The 18,090-nt window shown below is 42.1% G+C and overlaps 2 protein-coding genes across 5 annotated transcripts; both read left to right on the forward strand.

The window, feature by feature from the left end:
- The first annotated feature begins 1,236 nt into the window (after positions 1 to 1,236).
- Positions 1,237 to 7,687, forward strand: LOC133137416 (palmitoyl-protein thioesterase 1-like). 3 transcript variants are annotated; one of them, XM_061255690.1, is made up of 10 exons: positions 1,237 to 1,321; positions 1,717 to 1,858; positions 2,150 to 2,259; positions 3,682 to 3,809; positions 4,365 to 4,435; positions 4,538 to 4,640; positions 4,725 to 4,815; positions 4,907 to 5,005; positions 5,130 to 5,201; positions 7,150 to 7,687. In XM_061255690.1, exons 1-10 carry the CDS (start codon positions 1,268 to 1,270, stop codon positions 7,270 to 7,272), a joined length of 993 nt encoding a protein of 330 aa, XP_061111674.1. In that variant the 5' UTR covers positions 1,237 to 1,267; the 3' UTR covers positions 7,273 to 7,687. The 3 variants fall into 3 exon arrangements, with proteins under 3 accessions (XP_061111674.1, XP_061111673.1, XP_061111676.1); XM_061255689.1 differs by having other exon boundaries at positions 1,240 to 1,321; positions 1,714 to 1,858; XM_061255692.1 differs by having other exon boundaries at positions 1,253 to 1,337.
- A 1,704-nt stretch (positions 7,688 to 9,391) lies between these two features.
- LOC133136905 (palmitoyl-protein thioesterase 1-like) lies at positions 9,392 to 18,086 on the forward strand. 2 transcript variants are annotated; one of them, XM_061254775.1, is made up of 10 exons: positions 9,392 to 9,688; positions 9,871 to 10,012; positions 10,312 to 10,421; positions 12,975 to 13,135; positions 13,678 to 13,748; positions 13,851 to 13,953; positions 14,042 to 14,132; positions 14,225 to 14,323; positions 14,448 to 14,519; positions 17,576 to 18,086. In XM_061254775.1, the coding sequence occupies exons 2-10, from the start codon at positions 9,895 to 9,897 to the stop codon at positions 17,696 to 17,698; spliced, it is 948 nt and encodes a 315-aa protein (XP_061110759.1). In that variant the 5' UTR covers positions 9,392 to 9,688; positions 9,871 to 9,894; the 3' UTR covers positions 17,699 to 18,086. The 2 variants fall into 2 exon arrangements, with proteins under 2 accessions (XP_061110759.1, XP_061110760.1); XM_061254776.1 differs by having other exon boundaries at positions 9,395 to 9,688; positions 13,008 to 13,135.
- The last annotated feature ends 4 nt before the right edge of the window (positions 18,087 to 18,090 follow it).

Consider the following 18,090-nt stretch of genomic DNA (forward strand, 5'->3'; position numbering starts at 1 on the left):
TCAAGGTATTATTTAATTTAATTTATCCCCCACCCCCAAGATGTCTTCCTCCAGTACTCATACGGGACACCTCCCCTCACCAGCTTCTCACTTCTGACTGCCTGCATTTGCTTCCATGCGAGCATGAAAAGAAGAAAGCCGAGTCTTCAAAGCAGGCATGAATGGGAAAGTACAAGATGGAAAGTGCCGTACGAGATGGAGAACAACTTTTGGTGTTTATTATTATTTTTATTCAGTGTTAATGATAAAAAAAGACAACAGTGTTCCTGTTGCTGAAGAAAACATCGGTGAGTCCAAAGAAAAATCTGTGTGAAGCTGGGTCATTGTTGAGGTTTGTCAATAAGTAGGTCTAAAGTAATGTACCGCCTCAAACTGGCCCATTATTAGTGGAGAAGTACTGCTGACTGTGTGGCTGATGACAGCCAGCATACACAGGCAGAAGCGTTTCTGCTGACTGATAAAACTCTCAACAATGACCACGAACAGCATGGTGAGGCTTTTTGCTCTGGCAGAGTGCAGGCTTAAAATAATTTGAAGACAACAGCGCACACACACACTCACACACATGTACCGACCACCAGTCCAACAACAAAAATTAAAGTGGCACAAATTCATTCTAAAATAGCCGACTAAAGCCTCTTGTAAAAACAGCTCCTTTTCCAGTGGCACTGCTTCGACAAAGCCTAGAAAAAAGTGACCCTCACACATAAGATCACACTCTTATCACATGTGGCAATGTGAGGAATGGCGAAGTGTAACTATGAAGTTATTGCTGAAAATGGAAACCTGTGTGACTATTGTTTGTTTATTAAAATACTTAGCCAAAGGGAGCATTTGGAATATCACTGAAAATGCGTGTCCCTACAAACACACCGTGAAATAATATTTACGAGGAGTAGTGTTGAAACAATGGTGATTCAAGACAAACTCTCCTCGCTAGTCGATGGCTCTCTATTGATCTGGAAACGGAAAATTGCATAACCAACCATACGTACAATTACAAACACTGTTGACTTCCTTACGTTAACAACACAGCAAGTAAATTAAAAAATTATATTCATGGTACATAGCCACCTTGCATACGACTCTACCTGATACGGCTAGCCGACTAGTCCAGTCGATCGATCAGGGTCGAAGAGATGTATATAGCTGTCGTTTGAACAAGTGGAAACGGTGTAATCATCGCTCGGCTAATCGACCGTAAAGAGATTCAAGTCAAAAGTGTTTCAAGGAGGAGAAATGAGAAAGGGTATCACATGATATTCGCATGTCACGTGACGCGGAATTAGCTTTCTACTTTAAGGAACTACTCTCCGACTTGGTATGTCATAGAAATGGTAGCTATATTTGATATTAACATTGGAAATAAGACCAAATGACTCGCTCATCACTTACGTTATTCATAACGGAAAAGATTCATTTATCGCTAACTAACTAACTAACCTGTCATGTCCAACTAACGAGAGCTACGTTGCTAATTGTATTTGTATGCTCGGGCTAGCTAGCTCCAGTGCGACTTTTCCTGAGCTTGACGTTAGATTCGCTATTATTTTGCTCGGAGAAAATGCGCAGAAACTGGGTTAAGCTCCGAATGCATTTTAAGCGTTTAAGACATTTTGCCACCCTATATGGTGTCCCTCTCCTTCTTTACCTCCCTTTGGTGTCACATGATTTTAAGCAACTGATGTGAATGTTTGTCTGCCTTTCCAAAAGCAGCATTCTCACGGAAAACCTTCGAACATGTCAGCCTTGTCTATCCTGCACCTTTTCTTCGGAGCGAGCCCCCTGTTGCTCCTTCTGTTCGGGTCGGCTTGGGGATCCAACACAACCATCCCCCTTGTTATGTGGCACGGAATGGGTGAGAATTCATAATGGACCAATTTATAATGCGATGCGATGGCTCCTTTTGAGAAAAATTCGATATATGCGATATGTGTACTGAAGAACGAAAAACAAAGAATTTCAGAATGTTTGGTCGGGCACATACGGTGCCTCAAGGGTGTTTTCTGTAAGGTGTGGACCGAGGGAGTTGGACTTCTTCCTCCTCAATGGGAAATAGGCCTCGTGTCACTTTCAGACAGAAGTTTAGGGGAATCTTTAACACCTGACACGGTTCACTTTTGTTTCCATGTCTGGTCTGTGGGTGTAGGGGACAGCTGTTGTAACCCAATCAGCATGGGTTCCATAAAGAAAATGGTAGAAGAGGAGGTGCCTGGAATCTACGTTCTGTCGCTGAAGATCGGCAAAACCATTCTGGAGGTGCCACCGTGCTCCTCTGTACACTAAGCACATTTCTGCTAGTCAAATCTTCAAAATGGCTGATTAGGGTACAGGTTTCTGTTCTTGCCTGGCACTAATAAGATTCCTGATTCTACTTATCGAGGCATGATGAGTTAATTAGTTCAATCAGGTGTTGTAGAGCTGGGCTAAAACAAAAACCCACACTGGCTGTTTTTGATTCAGATTGTCCCAACCCACCCCTTTTGACTTCTACAGTGGTTCCCAAACTCGGTCCTGGAGTACATTACATTACATTACATTATTGCCATTTGGCAGACGCTCGTATCCAGAGCAACGTACAGTTGATTAGACTAAGCAGGAGACAATCCTCCCCTGGAGCAAAGCATGGTTAAGGGCCTTGCTCAAGGGCCCAGCGGCTGTGCGGATCTTATTGTGGCTACACCAGGATTAGAACCACCGACCTTGTGCGTCTCAGTCATTTACCTTAACCACAACACTACAGGAGTACCCCTGTGTATACTGGTTTTTGCTCCAACCCCAATTGTCATTGAATTAATTTTAATGAGCTGTTAAATCTTAATTAGGTGCTTTTCATCTTAAAATTGATTATTTACCTTAAACCATAGTATGCCTTGAATAGCCTTGCAATGGCATGAATAATGAAATTAGTATATTCTTGTGGTGCTTACTGCACCCATCTTGCAAACAATTATAAAAGAAGAGTTAAATAGAAGACTGAGGGTAACTAATAGGCTCATAATTAGGCAGTTGAACACGCATTTAATTTAATTTGTAATTGCTTTCCTTAAATGTATCAACACAATGCAGGTGGCCAGGTGTTAACACTAGGAGTCAACTGATTAACTTCAGTCTTTAGTTTGATCAGGTAAAAATAATTTACACGTTTTTATGCAATTCTTCTGCAGAATGTATGTATTGTTTGCAATATGGCACAATTATGATTATGGGAATTTTATTCTTCATGGCAGGTATAGCTATCTGACAAAATGTGGTTTAAGAGGGTAAGTAGTCCCTCTAAACATGATAAGCACCTAAATAAGAAAAAATATCAGCGTGTTAAAATTCTTGGATTGCAATTGTGGTTGGAATGAGAACCAGCCTACACAGAGGTACCCCAGAGGTACAACCTCATACAAGCCCCCTCATTGACTGTCCACTCTCGCAACATGAGCCCTCTGTCCCTACATGCACCTCTCACTCCTGCCACACTAACCCACCTGCTGTCCCATCCCTCACACACCCCCAAAAATGGCTGCCCAATCCTGTTCCTGGAGATCTATTATCTTGTAGGTTTTAATTTCAACCCTAAGCTGGCACTCCTGATTCTTGGGTTGAAGTGAAACCCTTCAGGACGGTAGATCTCCAGGAGCAGGATTGGGTGGCTCTGCCCTGCTAAGATTTCTTGTGTTCTATTGTCAGGACATGGAGAACGGATTCTTCATGGACGTCAATAAGCAGGTGGCGTTTGTGTGTAATCAGCTGTCCCAGGACCCCAAACTGAAAGGGGGTTACAATGCCATGGGTTTCTCCCAGGGAGGGCAGTTTCTGTGAGTACTGGTGGCTGTTTGTAGTCAAAAGCTGCAATCTGAGTGAGTGAAGAGATATATTAGTCATATACACAGGTCAGACAAGAGCATTACAGTTGAGACTGATGTGAGAGAAGGGATAGTCTGAACCTCTGGGGTTGGCATGATCGCAGTGCAGCTTATTCAGTGGGTACTTATAGTGATTGTGGGCATTTAAGGGGAGGCACCACAGGTGAAAAGGGTGATTTTGGCTAGATGGGTCAATTTTGAGATATTACGATACTTCGCTTCTACTACTACTGTAGTAGCACAGAATATATTAACTAATGATGAACTTTAAGGAGTTAATTTAAGTGTTTTAACTAATATGCAAAATTGTGCTTTTTAAAATATTAATGAGCTAATTTGTTTAAAAAATGCACAAAATGTTTGCATGTGTCCACATTCAAAATATAAAATGTAATTTTGATTGGAGGAAAGGATTCCCTCCCCCTATTCACCAGTGGTACCTGCCTTTAATAGACTAAAGAAACTTTCTCTGTCTCTTTCTCTTCTCTCCTTTCTGCATCCATCCAGGAGAGCAGTAGCCCAGCGCTGCCCATTTCCCCCCATGATAAATCTGATTACAGTTGGGGGACAGCACCAAGGTAATCACAGCACAGTGTGGGCTGGGTTCCTTTGTTTCAATTTTACTGTACATGTGTTCTTTTCCCTCCTCACCATGTCTAAAGTCTCCTCCCTGCTTTCAGGAGTATACGGCCTTCCCCGCTGTCCAGGTGAGAGCTCGCATATCTGTGACTGGATCCGTGAGATGCTCAACCACGGGGCCTACACTGACATTGTACAGAAACGGTACGTGCTTGCTTTGTGTGTGTGTGTGTGTGTGTGTGTGTGTGTGTTACATGTGAACATCCTCTTAAACATTCTCTCTCTCAGTATTGTGCAGGCACAGTACTGGCATGACCCCCTCAACGAGGAGCTGTACAGAACACACAGCCTCTTCCTCGCTGACATCAACCAAGAGCGGGTCTGTCCTCTCTTCATCCGTCATTCTCTATGTCCATGTCTTTCTCTGTGTGACCCAATCTCTTGCTTACTGCTCACTGTCTCCCTTCCAGGCAGTGAATGAGACCTATAAGAAGAACCTGAAGTCTCTGGACAAGTTTGTGATGGTGAAGTTCCTGCAAGATAGTATAGTCGACCCAGTGGATTCAGAGGTAGAGGGGAACAGGCCTACCTGAAGTTCATACATGAAAGATGGACAAATCAGGATTGTTGTATAAATATGCCCCTTCATTTTCTCTTCCCCCCCCCCCCTTTCTCTCGGTCTCTCTTTCTCAGTGGTTTGGTTTTCTGAAGCCAGGTCAAGCAAAAGAAACTGAGACTCTTCAGGAAAGCACTCTCTATAAAGAGGTAAACGGCTGTCTTTCACCAACGTATGGCACATGCATGCACTATTAGCAAGCCATTACTCAAGTAGCATACCACTGTACTAGTTGGGCTGCCAGTGTATGACTGATACATTGCACATGGGTTGAAGTGATTATGTCTGTTTTTAAACCAGTTTGCCATTCAGAGATGCCATTTTAGTAGTATCCTTAAGGACTGTACATGGTGGATTAAAAAAAACAAAACACCAATTTAAAGAGGTGGCATCTGGTACCTGTGATGAAGATGCGTCCCATGGCATTCATAGGCCAGTATAGAGGCACTTTTACCTGCAGGGGGGTAGATGGGATGGGATTTAAGTACTTATTACTAAACCTCTGATCTGCACCCAGGAGAGGTTTTTGCAAACAAGGGGTAAGACTGGGAACTAAACTAATAGCTACAGGCTAATCGCCACTAGGAAAACTGGCCTGCGCTTGTGTAAAGGTGTTTCCATCTTCCCCTTAGGGGTCCCCCTGTATTTCCCTCCCTTGTAGTCATGGTTTGATGTATTTGTGATTTTATAAAAGCAGATGTTTCACCATAATTCCCGGTTGTACAATGGCTTTAATGAGCACTGCCGGCTCGGCTACTTAACTGTGCTGTGGGCCTCTTTGAGGCCTTTGGACAGTATTGGGGAAATGTCTGCTTGTCACATACTAACAAGACCTGCATGTACTCATTCCCATACAAACAAGAGCTGTGAGTTTTGTAGTTGTATACTAATAGAACCTATACAGTGCAGTCCGTAAGTATTTGGACAGTGGCACAATTTCTGTTCTTTTGGCTCTACTCCAGCACATTGGATTTGAAATGAAACCGTAAATACATGATTGGGTGACCCGTGTTGGAATGAAATCCCTTTTTATACCTACTCCCCCCATTTTAGGGGACCAAAAGTAATCAGACAGCTGACTTCTCAGATGTTTCTGATTAGTCAGGTGTACTCAATTGCTTCCTTAGGGCAAGTATATGAACGATTTCAGTATCTAGTCTTGCTTGAAGACTGTTTATTGCCTTTGGAGTCTGTTATTGGTGTTTGTCAACATGAGGACCAAAGTTGTGCCAATGACAGTCAAGGAAGCCATTGTGAGGCTGAGAAATAAGAAGAAAACAGTCAAGAGACAGAGGCCAAACCATTGTCTTAGCAAAATAACATCATTAAGAAGATAACGGCACTGGTGAGCTCAGTGATTGCAAAGGATCTGCTTGGCCAAGGAAGACCTCTACAGTTGATGACCAAAGAATTCTCACCATAATGAAGAAAAACCCCCTATCACTGACTACTATCTGCAGACAACTTCACAAACAGATCTACGGAGGCTACACTTCAAGATGCAAACCACGAGTTAGGTGTAAAAGAGGATGGCTAGGTTAGTTTGCTAAGAAGTACCTAAAAGTTCCTGCAGTGTTCGAGAAAAAAGTCTTGTGTACAGAAGAGACCAAGATTGACTTGTATCAGAGTGAAGGCAAGAGCAAATTGTGGAGGCTCAAAGGAATTGCCCAAGAACAAAAGCACTCCGTTTTGCCTATGTTTGTTAAAAAAAAAATCTTATTTCCCAGCCTCATATTTGCTTCCTTATGTGTCAATGGCACAACTCACAACTTCAGAGGCAACCAAAAGCCTAGAATCAAGCTTTTTTTCCGGCACCAAGGCAGCTATTGAATACACCCGACTAATCAGAAACCGCTAAGAAGGCAACTGTCCAATTACTTCTTGTCACCTAAAACTGAGGGACTTTGTAAGAAATGTGATGCAATTCCTACATGATCAGCCAATATGGATGTAAATAGCCTCAAATGAAATGTGAGTCTGCATTTTAACCTAATGTTCATTGTTTCATTTAAAATCCTGCTGCTGGAGCACATAGCCAAAAGAACAGACATTGTCCCACTGTCCAAATACTTACGGACTTCACTGTGTGTGTTGCAGGACCGCCTAGGCCTGGCAGAGATGGACAAGGCAGGGAAGCTGGTGTTCCTGGCTTCAGACGGAGATCACCTGCAGTTCAGCAGAGAATGGTTCAATGCCAAGCTGGTGCCTTTCCTTCGCTGAATGCACACAGGGACGCAAACCAACATACTTGGGCATAAACTCAATGCAGGATCAAGGCATATTATACTTGGGACAAGCAAGTAGTCCTCAATATACTCTTAATCGCACATCTGTTAAGCATCCTTCCAACACGCACAAAGCACGTTTCCACTGCACTCCTGTTTCACTGCTGTAATCAGTCGCGTTTAACTGAAGAAAATTTGTCAGCTCGTAAAGATGGGCGCTCATCTACCTTAATCTACTGTACATCCACTGTACCTGTGCATCTATGTTGTCGCTTTTCTTTAAAAAAAACATTTTTGGTTTAACTGTCTAGAGAAATGAAAAAAGGAATGCACTGAAGACCTTAAATGATTTTATATTTTAGTTTTATGAAGAAAATAATCATGAATAAACTTTGGAAATTAAAGTTGAACAGTTTTTTCCCCCCCTCAGTTTCTGGGAGTGTGTTGCCATCTGACACACCTCAAGAGAGGCCCAATAGAACTTCCTCCATAGGCAGCTGCAGTGTCGTCTGTCCTGGATGTTATTGTTCTGCTACAGTTAAATTGGTTAAATCTCACAACCATGTAAACAAGTGGTCCACATCCCCGGTGTACTGACTGCCTTGCAGAAGCTTGCCTTAATATTTATTGGGAATAAAACATATCTGAAAATACACTTGAGATTTTGTGCAGAAGTAGTTATGTGACAATCATATCTCTGCTTTTTCATATGCTTTTCAGTTACCAATATAATTTTGCTGCTATGACACTGGTATGAAGAGATTTATGATCTGTTTAATATACATCATTTAGTTCCTTTTCATTTCTCCATAAAAGTTGCCTTGTGATCATTACATAATCCACTGCTGTTTTTCATTCGCAATACACATACTGATGACACCCAAGGTCAAGGAATTATTTTATTGTTTTAATATTTTTTATATTTTTATTTTTAAGATGTCTTCCTCCAGTACTCATACAGGATTTAAATTCTTGACCCCAAAATGAGAGATTTGGGGGGGAGGGGGGGCGTCACACAAAGGGCATGTAGAGTGGAGGTACACAGCCCGGACATAAAGGTTCACCACAGGGCACCAGGAACAGACAGACAGGAAGTTGCGGTCACACAAAGCTCTTATGGTCCATAGAACCGGTAAAGCAAGACAAGCAGGAGATTGTGTTTATTGCAGTTTTTTGGTGTTTATTACTGAATTTTTATTCAGTGTTAAAGATTAAAAAAAAGACAAAAGTGTTCCTGTTGCTGAAGAAAACATTGGTGGATCCATAGAAAAATCTGTGTGAAGCTGGGTCATTGTTGAGGTTTGTCAATAAGTAGGTCTAAGGTAATGTACCGCCTCAAACTGGCCCATTATTAGTGGAGAAGTACTGCTGACTGTGTGTGGCTGATGATAGCCAGCATACACAGGCAGAAGCGTTTCTGCTGACAGTGATAAAACTCTCAACAATGACCACGAACAGCATGGTGAGGCTTTTTGCTTTGGCAGAGTGCAGGCTTAAAATAATTTGAAGACAACAGCGCACGCACACATACTCACACACATGTACCGACCACCAGTCCAACAACAAAAATTAAAGTGGCACAAATTCATTCTAAAATAGCCGACTAAAGCCTCTTGCAAAAACAGCTCATTTTCCAGTGGCACTGCTTCGACAAAGCATAGAAAAAAGTGACCCTCACACATAAGATCACACTCATCATATGTGGCAATGTGAGGAATGGCGAAGTGTAACTATGAAGTTATTGCTGAAAATGGAAACCTACGTAACTGTGTGACTAGTGTTTGTTTATTAAAATAATTAGCCAAAGGGAGTATTTGGAATATCACTGAAAACGCGTGTCCCTACAAACACACCGTGAAATAATATTTACGAGGAGTAGTGTTGAAACAATGGTGATTCAAGACAAACTCCTCGCTAGTCGATGGCTCTCTATTGATCTGGAAACGGAATTGCACAACCAACCATACGTACAATTACAAACACTGTTGACTTTCTTACGTTCACAACACAGCAAGTAAATTAAAAAATTATATTCATGGTACATAGCCACCTTGCATACGACTCTACCTGATACGGCTAGCCGACTAGTCCAGTCGATCGATCAGGGTCGAAGAGATGTATAGCTGTCGTTTGAACGAAGTCGAAACGGTGTCCTCATCGCTCGGCTAATCGACTGTAAAGAGATTCAAGTCAAAAATGTTTGAAGGAGGAGAAATGGGAAAGGGTATCGCATGATATTCGCATGTCACGTGACGCGGAATTAGCTTCCTACTCCAAGCAACTAATCTCCGACTTGGTATGTCATAGAAATAGTAGCTACCAAATGACTCGCTCATCACTTGCGTTATTCATGACGGAAAGGATTCGTTTAAAACCGACCCAGCTCCAGTGCGACTTTTCCTGAACTTGAGGTTAGATTCGCTATTATTTTGCTCGGAGAAAATGCGCAGAAACTGGGTTAAGCTCCGAATGCATTTTAAGCGTTTAAGACATTTTGCCACCCTACATGGTGTCCCTCTCCTTCTTTACCTTCCTTTGGTGTCACATGATTTAAGCAACTGATGTGAATGTTTGTCTGCCTTTCCAAAAGCAGCATTCTCACGGAAAACCTTCGAAAATGTCAGCCTCGTGTATCCTGCACCTTTTCTTCGGAGCGAGCCCCCTGCTGCCCCTTCTGTTCGGGTCGGCTTGGGGATCCAACACAATCATCCCCCTTGTTATGTGGCACGGAATGGGTGAGAATAATCTATTAATTTATAATGCGCACCTTTCTGCTGCGATGGCTCCTTTTGAGAAAAATAGTTTGCGACATGTGTACTGAAGAATGAAAAACAAAATGAAAATGTTTTTTTCAATGTTTAGTCGGGCACATACAGTGCCTCAAGGGTGTTTTCTGTAAGGTGTGGACCGAGGAAGTTAGACTTCTTCCTCCTCAATGGGAAATAGGCCTCGTGTCACTTTCAGACAAGTTTTGGGGAATCTTTAACACCTGACAAGGTTCACTTTTGTTTCCATGTCTGGTCTGTGGGTGTAGGGGACAGCTGTTGTAACCCAATCAGCATGGGTTCCATAAAGAAAATGGTAGAAGAGGAGGTGCCTGGAATCTACGTTCGGTCGCTGATGATCGGCGAAACCATTCTGGAGGTGCCACCGTGCTCCTTGTTGAGGAAATATTTTTTGGCGCTTTTCCTCTTCGTCCCTTTTACGTGGGTGAAGTTGTACTGGGGGCGGCACGGATGGTGCAGTGGGTAGCACTGCCACCTCACAGCAAGGAGGTCCTGGGTTCGAATCCCCGTCGGCCGGGGCCTCTCTGTGCGGAGTTTGCATGTTCTCCCTGTGTCTGCGTGGGTTTCCTCCGGGTACTCCGGTTTCCTCCCACAGTCCAAAGACATGCACGTTAGGCTGATTGGAGAGTCTAAATTGCCCGTAGGTATGAGTGTGTGAGTGAATGGTGTGTGTGCCCTGCGATAGACTGGCGACCTGTCCAGGGTGTATTCCTGCCTTTCGCCCAATGTATGCTGGGATAGGCTCCAGCCCCCCTGCGACCCTGATCAGGATAAGCGGGTTCAGATAATGCATGGATGGATGGATGGAAGTTGTACTGGCAGCAATGATGTTGAAGAAATATTCAGAGTCAATAGTTGCAAATTACAAATCTTTAGTTTAAAATAAAACCTAATCTGAGGAGTCTGTGTGCTCCGTGCAAGAAGCTTCCAGAGACCAGAGAATTCCAAAGTAACAGTAGGAAGTATCCAAGTCATTATAGCTAACCAATCAATTGTCATATAACATCACATTGTCTCTCTTAACCCGCCTGAATATTTTCTGTCACTCCATGAAAGCTGAGTTGTCTTAACCTTTTGCCTATACAATGATGCAGGCAAATTGGGCTGGTGATCACAAACTCAAAACATTTCTCTGCAAAGACCCACAACGCTTGACCTGCATCACTTAGTCAAAACAGGCCGTATCCAATGCCATGTTTTTTAAACACCTGATTAAGTGTTCTCTGCGCTATCATTAAACAAACTGTACTTTGCAGCTCAATGTGTTTTAACAGACACACAGTTCTAATTGCTCAAGATGACTGACTTATTAATTTTAACATAATTAAAAATGATTCTTCAAACATTATGGCTTATCATTGTAGTACTAAACAGCATTTTAAATATATTATATAGATATATAGTAACATTTAGGAAAGGGTATTTTTGCACATGATTCTCTATTCTAACCATTTCACAGTTTTAATGAAAGTATTTAAATCAAACTTCATCATTCCTAGTTTTCAATAAGGGCATTTTGATCAAACTTCAACATCCACTTTACACTAAGCTCGTCAAATCTTCGAAATGGCTGATTAGGGTACAGGTTTCTGTTCTTGCCTGGCACTAATATGATTCCTGATTCTACTTATCAAGGTCATGATTAGTTAATTAGTTGAATCAGGTGTTGTAGAGCTGGGCTAAACCCCACCTCTTTTGACTTATACAGTGGTTCCCAAACTCAGTCCTGGAGTACATTACATTACATTATTGCCATATGACAGACGTTTTATCCAGAGCAATGTACAGTTGATTAGACTAAGCAGGAGACAATCCTCCCCTGGAGCAATGCATGGTTAAGGGCCTTGCTCAAGGGCCCAAAGGTTGTGTCTCAGTCATTTACCTTAACCACTACGCTACAGGAGTACCCCTGTGTATGCTGGTTTTTGCTCCAACCCCAATTGTCATTTTAACAAGCTGTTAAATCTTGATTAGTGGCTTTTCATCTTAAAATTGATTATTTACCTTAAACAACATTATGCCTTGAATAGCCTTGCAATGGCATGAATAATGAAATTACTATATTCCTGTGGTGCTTATTGCGCCCATCTTGCAAACAATTATATAAAAAAGAGTTAAATAGAAGACTGAGGTTAACTACAGGCTCAAAATTAGGCAGTTGAACACACATTTAATTTGTAATTGCTTTCCTTGTAAATGTATCAACACAATGCAGGTGGCCAGGTGTTAGCACTTTCACAAATTAGGAGTCTACTGATTCACTTCAGTCTTTAGTTTGATCAGGTAAAAATTATTTACCAGTTTTTATGCAATTCTTCTGCAGAATGTATGTATTATTTGCAATATGGCACAATAAACAGATTACGATTATGGGAATTTTATTCTTTATGGCAGGCATAGCTATCTGACAAAATGTGGTTTAAGAAGGTAAGTAGTCCCTCTGAACATGATAAGCACCTAATTAAGAAAAAAATAACAGCTTGTTAAAATTCTTGGATTGCAATTGTGGTTGGAATGAAAACCAGCATACACAGAGGTAACCCAGGACCGAGTTTGGGAACCACTGCTCTACAATTATGTCATTACTGCCCTCATGCTAGCCCCCTCATTGACTGTCCACTCTCACAACATGAGCCCTCTGTCCCTACATGCACCTCTCACTCCTGCCACATTAACCCTCCTGCTGTCTTCTGACTTATCCCTCACGCCCCCCAAAAAATGGCTGCCCAGTCATGTTCCTGGAGATCTATTATCTTGTAGGTTTTAATTTCAACCCTAAGTTGGCACACCTGATTCTTGGGTTGAAGTGAAACCCTTCAGGACGGTAGATCTCCAGGAACAGGATTGGGTGGCCCTGCCCTGCTAACCCCTCTCACTTCTCCCACACTGTGCTCTCTTCTTTTTCATCCAGCACAAAGCAAGATTTCTTGTGTTCTATTGTCAGGACATGGAGAACGGATTCTTCATGGACGTCAATAAGCAGGTGGCGTTTGTGTGTAATCAGCTGTCCCAGGACTCCAAACTGAAATGGGGTTACAATGCCATGGGTTTCTCCCAGGGAGGGCAGTTTCTGTGAGTACTGGTGGCCCTTTGTAGTCAAAAGCTGCAATCTGAGTGAGTAAAGAGATTATATATTAGTAATATACACAGGTCAGACAAGAGCATCACAGTTGTGAGATTGATGTGAAAGAAGGGATAGTCTGAACCTCTGGGGTTGGCATGATAGCAGTGCAGCTTATTCAGTGGGTACTTATAGTGATTGTGGGCATTTAAGGGGAGGCACCACAGGTGAAAAGGGTGATTTTGGCTAGATGGGTCAATTGTGAGATATTACGATACTTCGCTTCTACAACTACTGTAGTAGCATAGCATATATGAACAGAAACAACTTTAAGCAGTTAATTTAGATGTTTTAACTAATATGCAAAATTTCCTAAAAGTTCCTAAAAAATTCACAAATTGTTTGCATTTGTGTTCACATTCAAAATATAAAATGTCATTTTGATTGGAGGAAAGGATTTCCTCCCCCTATTCACCAGTGGTGCCTGCCTTTAATAGACTAAAGAAACTTTCTTTGTGTCTCTTTCTCTTCTCTCCTTTCTGCATCCATCCAGGAGAGCAGTAGCCCAGCGCTGCCCATTTCCCCCCATGATAAATCTGATTACAGTTGGGGGACAGCACCAAGGTAATCACAGCACAGTGTGGGCGGGGTTGCTTTGTTACAATTTTACTGTACAAGTGTTCTTTTCCCTCCTCACCATGTCTAAAGTCTCCTCCCTGCTTTCAGGAGTATACGGTCTTCCCCGCTGTCCAGGTGAGAGCTCGCAGGCCTGTGACTGGATCCGTAAGATGCTCAACTACGGGGCCTACAAGAACATTGTACAGAAACAGTATGTGCTTGCTTTGTGTGTGTGTGTGTGTGTGTGTGTGTGTGTGTGTGTTACATGTGAACATCCTCTTAAACATTGTCTCTCTCAGTATTGTGCTGGCACAGTATTGGCATGACCCCTTCAACGAGGAGCTGTACAGAACACACAGCCTCTTCCTCGCTGACATCAACCAAGAGCGGGTCTGTCCATCTCTTCATCCGTCATTCTCTATGTCCATGTCTTTCTCTCTGTGACCCAATCTCTTGCTTACTGCTCACTGTCTCCCTTCCAGGCTGTGAATGAGTCCTATAAGAAGAACCTGAAGTTTCTGAAGAACTTTGTGATGGTGAAGTTCCTGCGAGATAGTATAGTCGACCCAGTGGATTCAGAGGTAGAGGGGAACAGGCCTACCTGAAGTTCATACATGAAAGATGGACAAATCAGGATTGTTGTATAAATATGCCCCTTCATTTTCTCTCCCCCCCCCCCCCTTTCTCTCGGTCTCTCTTTCTCAGTGGTTTGGTTTTCTGAAGCCAGGTCAAGCAAAAGAAACTGAGACTCTTCAGGAAAGCACTCTGTATAAAGAGGTAAACGGCTGTCTTTCACCAACGTATGGCACGTGCATGCGCTATTAGCAAGCCATTACTCAAGTAGCATACCACTGTACTAGTAGGGTTGCCAGTGTACGACTGATACATTGCACATGGGTTGAAGTGATTATATCTGTTTTTAAACCAGTTTGCCATTCAGAGATGCCATTTTAGTAGTATCCTTAAGGACTGTATACGGTCGATTTAAAAAAACAAAAAAACACCCATTTATAGAGGTGGCATCTGGTACCTGTGATGAAGATGCGTCCCATGGCATTCATAGGCCAGTATAGAGGCACTTTTACCTGCAGGGGGGTAGATGGGATGGGATTTAAGTACTTATTACTAAACCTCTGATCTGCATCCAGGAGAGGTTTTTGCAAACATGGGGTAAGACTGGGAACTAAACTAATAGCTACAGGCTAATCGCCACTAGGAAAACTGGCCTGCGCTTGTGTAAAGGTGTTTCCATCTTCCCCTTAGGGGTCCCCCTGTATTTCCCTCCCTTGTAGTCATGGTTTGATGTATTTGTGATTTTATAAAAGCAGATGTTTCACCATAATTCCCGGTTGTACAATGGCTTTAATGAGCACTGCCGGCTCGGCTACTTAACTGTGCTGTGGGCCTCTTTGAGGCCTTTGGACAGTATTGGGGAAATGTCTGCTTGTCACATACTAACAAGACCTGCATGTATTAATTCCCATACGAACAAGAGCTGTGAGTTTTGTAGTTGTATACTAATAGAACCTATACAGTGCAGTCTGTAAGTATTTGGACAGTGGCACAATTTCTGTTCTTTTGGCTCTACTCCAGCACATTGGATTTGAAATGAAACCATGAATACATGATTGGGTGACCCGTGTTGGAATGAAATCCCTTTTTATACCTACTCCCCCCATTTTAGGGGCCCAAAAGTAATCAGACAGCTGACTTCTCAGATGTTTCTCTGATTAGGTGTACTCGATCGCTTCCTTAGGTATATTCCTTAGTATATTTCAGTATCTAGTCTTGCTTCTAGACTGTTTATTGCCTTTGGAGTCTGTTATTGGTGTTTGTCAACCAAAGTTGCCATTGTGTCAAGGAAGCCATTGTGAGGCTGAGAAATAAGAAGAAAACAGTCAAGAGACAGAGGCCAAACCATCGTCTTACCAAAATAACATCATTAAGAAGATAACGGCACTGGCCAGCTCAGTAATTGCAAAGGGTCTGCTTGGCCAAGGAAGACCTCTCCAGTTAATGACCAAATAATTCTCACCATAATGAAAAAAAAACCCATAACACTGACTACTATCTGCAGACAACTTCAAAAACAGATATACAGAGGCTGCACTGCAAGATGCAAACCACTAGTTATGTGTAAAAGAGGATGGCCAGGGGCCTCATTTATAAACGTTGCGTATGCACAAAAGAATGCGTACGCCACTTTCTAAGCAAACTTTGGCATTTATAAAAAACGAACTTGACAGGAAAATGTGCCGTCCTCCACGGAAACTCTGACCCATGTGTACGCACATTAACTGGAGAAATGAGAAACTGCGACTCCGATGGCAATGGGATGAAACGCGAGAAATGGTGTGACATTGATACCACTGTGTAAAATAAATCGAAATATTACCTCTCACGTATCATATATGAAGAGTTAATTTGCAAAAACGGATAAAAGCCTCTCTTACAACGAATAAACAAACAGCTGTTTGATTGATGCTCCCTGGAGTGCCCAAAAAATATGATTTAGGATGATAAATATAAACGGAGATGTTGTAAAATAATCCCTCAAATATGTAGACGAATTGCTAAACAATACTTCATGTTATTAAATATTAAATATTCTCATAAATAATATGGTGAACAGTCGGACAAATTACGCTGCACTGATGCCGTTTACAATGCGTCAGTCGGGCAGATACGAGTGCATAGTTTCATCTATTGTTATCATATTCATATATTATGTTTTATAATGTGTTTTTTGTTATGGATTTCTGTTCGTTTTATCTTTTAATTTTGTAACTGTGTTTTCAATGGTGCTAGACAAATAACGTGTATTATTATTATTATTATTATTATTATTATTATCATCGTCATCATCACATTCGTTGTGCAGAACTGTTCGTCATTTACTATCAATCAGGATAATTCCCACACCTGTAGCTTTTCAGAGGCAATCAAATGGCTGAAATCCCTTTTCTTGGCCTTCTTTTCAGCGTTTGCCATTGTCGTCTTCGTGAAATGCATATTGATTAGGGGTGTTTCACTGCCTATTTGTAGGCAACTGTGGGCGGGACAAAGGTGCTGGCAAAGGTGCGCCACATTTAGAGTTGATTGTGATTTATGAAGGAAAACTGGCATGAGACGTGCGTGTGCACTGTTTTATAAATCAGATTATTTTTGTGCGTACGCACGTCCTGAGTTTCATGCGTACGCAACCTTTTGACATGAATCCTATGCACAGTTTTATAAATGAGGCCCCAGGTCAGTTAGCTAAGAAGTACCTAAAAGTGCCTGCAGTGTTCTAGAAAAACGTCTTGTGTACAGAAGAAACCAAGATTGACTTGTATCAGAGTGAAGGCAAGAGCAAATTGTGGAGGCTAAAAGGAATTTCCCAAGAACAAAAGCACTCCCTCCCCCCCAACAAAAGCACCCCGTTTTGTCTGTCTTTAAAAATAAATCTTATTTCTCAGCCTCATAATCTCTTCCCTATGTGTCAGTGGCACAACTCACAACTTCAGATGCAACCAAGAGCCTAGAATCAAGCTTTCTTTTTTCTGCACCAAGGCAGCTATTGAATACACCCGACTAATCAGAAACCGCTAAGAAGGCAACTGTCCAATTAGTTTTCATTACCTAAAATTGAGGGACTTTGTATAAAATGTGATGCAATTCCTTCATGGATTGACCAATATGGCTGTAAATAGCCTCAAATGAAATGTGACAGTCTGCATTTTAACCTAATGTTCATTGTTTCATTTAAAATCCTGCTGCTGGAGCACATAGCCAAAAGAACAGACATTGTCCCACTGTCCAAATACTTACGGACTTCACTGTGTGTGTTGCAGGACCGCCTAGGCCTGGCAGAGATGGACAAGGCAGGGAAACTGGTGTTCCTGGCTGTAGATGGAGATCACCTGCAGTTCAGCAGAGAATGGTTCAATGCCAGGCTGGTGCCTTTCCTTCGCTGAATGCACACAGGGATGCAAACCAACGCCGGGACATACTTGGGCATAAACTCAATGCAGGGCCGAGGCATATTATACTTGGACATGCAAGTAGTCCTCAATATACTCGAAATCGCACATCTGTTAAGCATCCTTCCAACACGCACAAAGCACGTTTCCACTGCACTCCTGTTTCACTGCTGTAATCAGTCGTGTTTAACTGAAGAGAATTTGTCAGCTTCTGAAGATGGGCGCTCATCTACTTGAATCTACTGTATATCCACTGTACCTGTGCATCTCTGTTGTCGCTTTTCTTTAAAATAAAGTTTTTGGTTTAACTGTCTAGAGAAATGGAATGCACTGAAGACCTTAAATTATTTTATTTTAGTTTTATGAAGAAAATAATCATTAATACT

Source organism: Conger conger, chromosome 9, assembly GCF_963514075.1.
Source record: "Conger conger chromosome 9, fConCon1.1, whole genome shotgun sequence".
Taxonomy (NCBI): Eukaryota; Metazoa; Chordata; class Actinopteri; order Anguilliformes; family Congridae; genus Conger; species Conger conger.

What these genes read in the sequence shown, in the direction of transcription:
- LOC133136905 (XM_061254775.1), top strand. Translation starts at nt 9,895, where the DNA reads ATGTCAGCCTCGTGTATCCTGCACCTTTTCTTCGGAGCGAGCCCCCTG. An exon ending in TGTTATGTGGCACGGAATGG is followed by an intron (nt 10,013 to 10,311) that starts GTGAGAATAATC and finishes CTGTGGGTGTAG; the next exon opens with GGGACAGCTGTTGTAACCCA. An exon ending in TCGACCCAGTGGATTCAGAG is followed by an intron (nt 14,324 to 14,447) that starts GTAGAGGGGAAC and finishes TCTCTTTCTCAG; the next exon opens with TGGTTTGGTTTTCTGAAGCC.
- LOC133137416 (XM_061255689.1), top strand. Translation starts at nt 1,268, where the DNA reads ATGTCACGTGACGCGGAATTAGCTTTCTACTTTAAGGAACTACTCTCC. An exon ending in TCCCAGGGAGGGCAGTTTCT is followed by an intron (nt 3,810 to 4,364) that starts GTGAGTACTGGT and finishes GCATCCATCCAG; the next exon opens with GAGAGCAGTAGCCCAGCGCT. An exon ending in ACTGACATTGTACAGAAACG is followed by an intron (nt 4,641 to 4,724) that starts GTACGTGCTTGC and finishes TCTCTCTCTCAG; the next exon opens with TATTGTGCAGGCACAGTACT.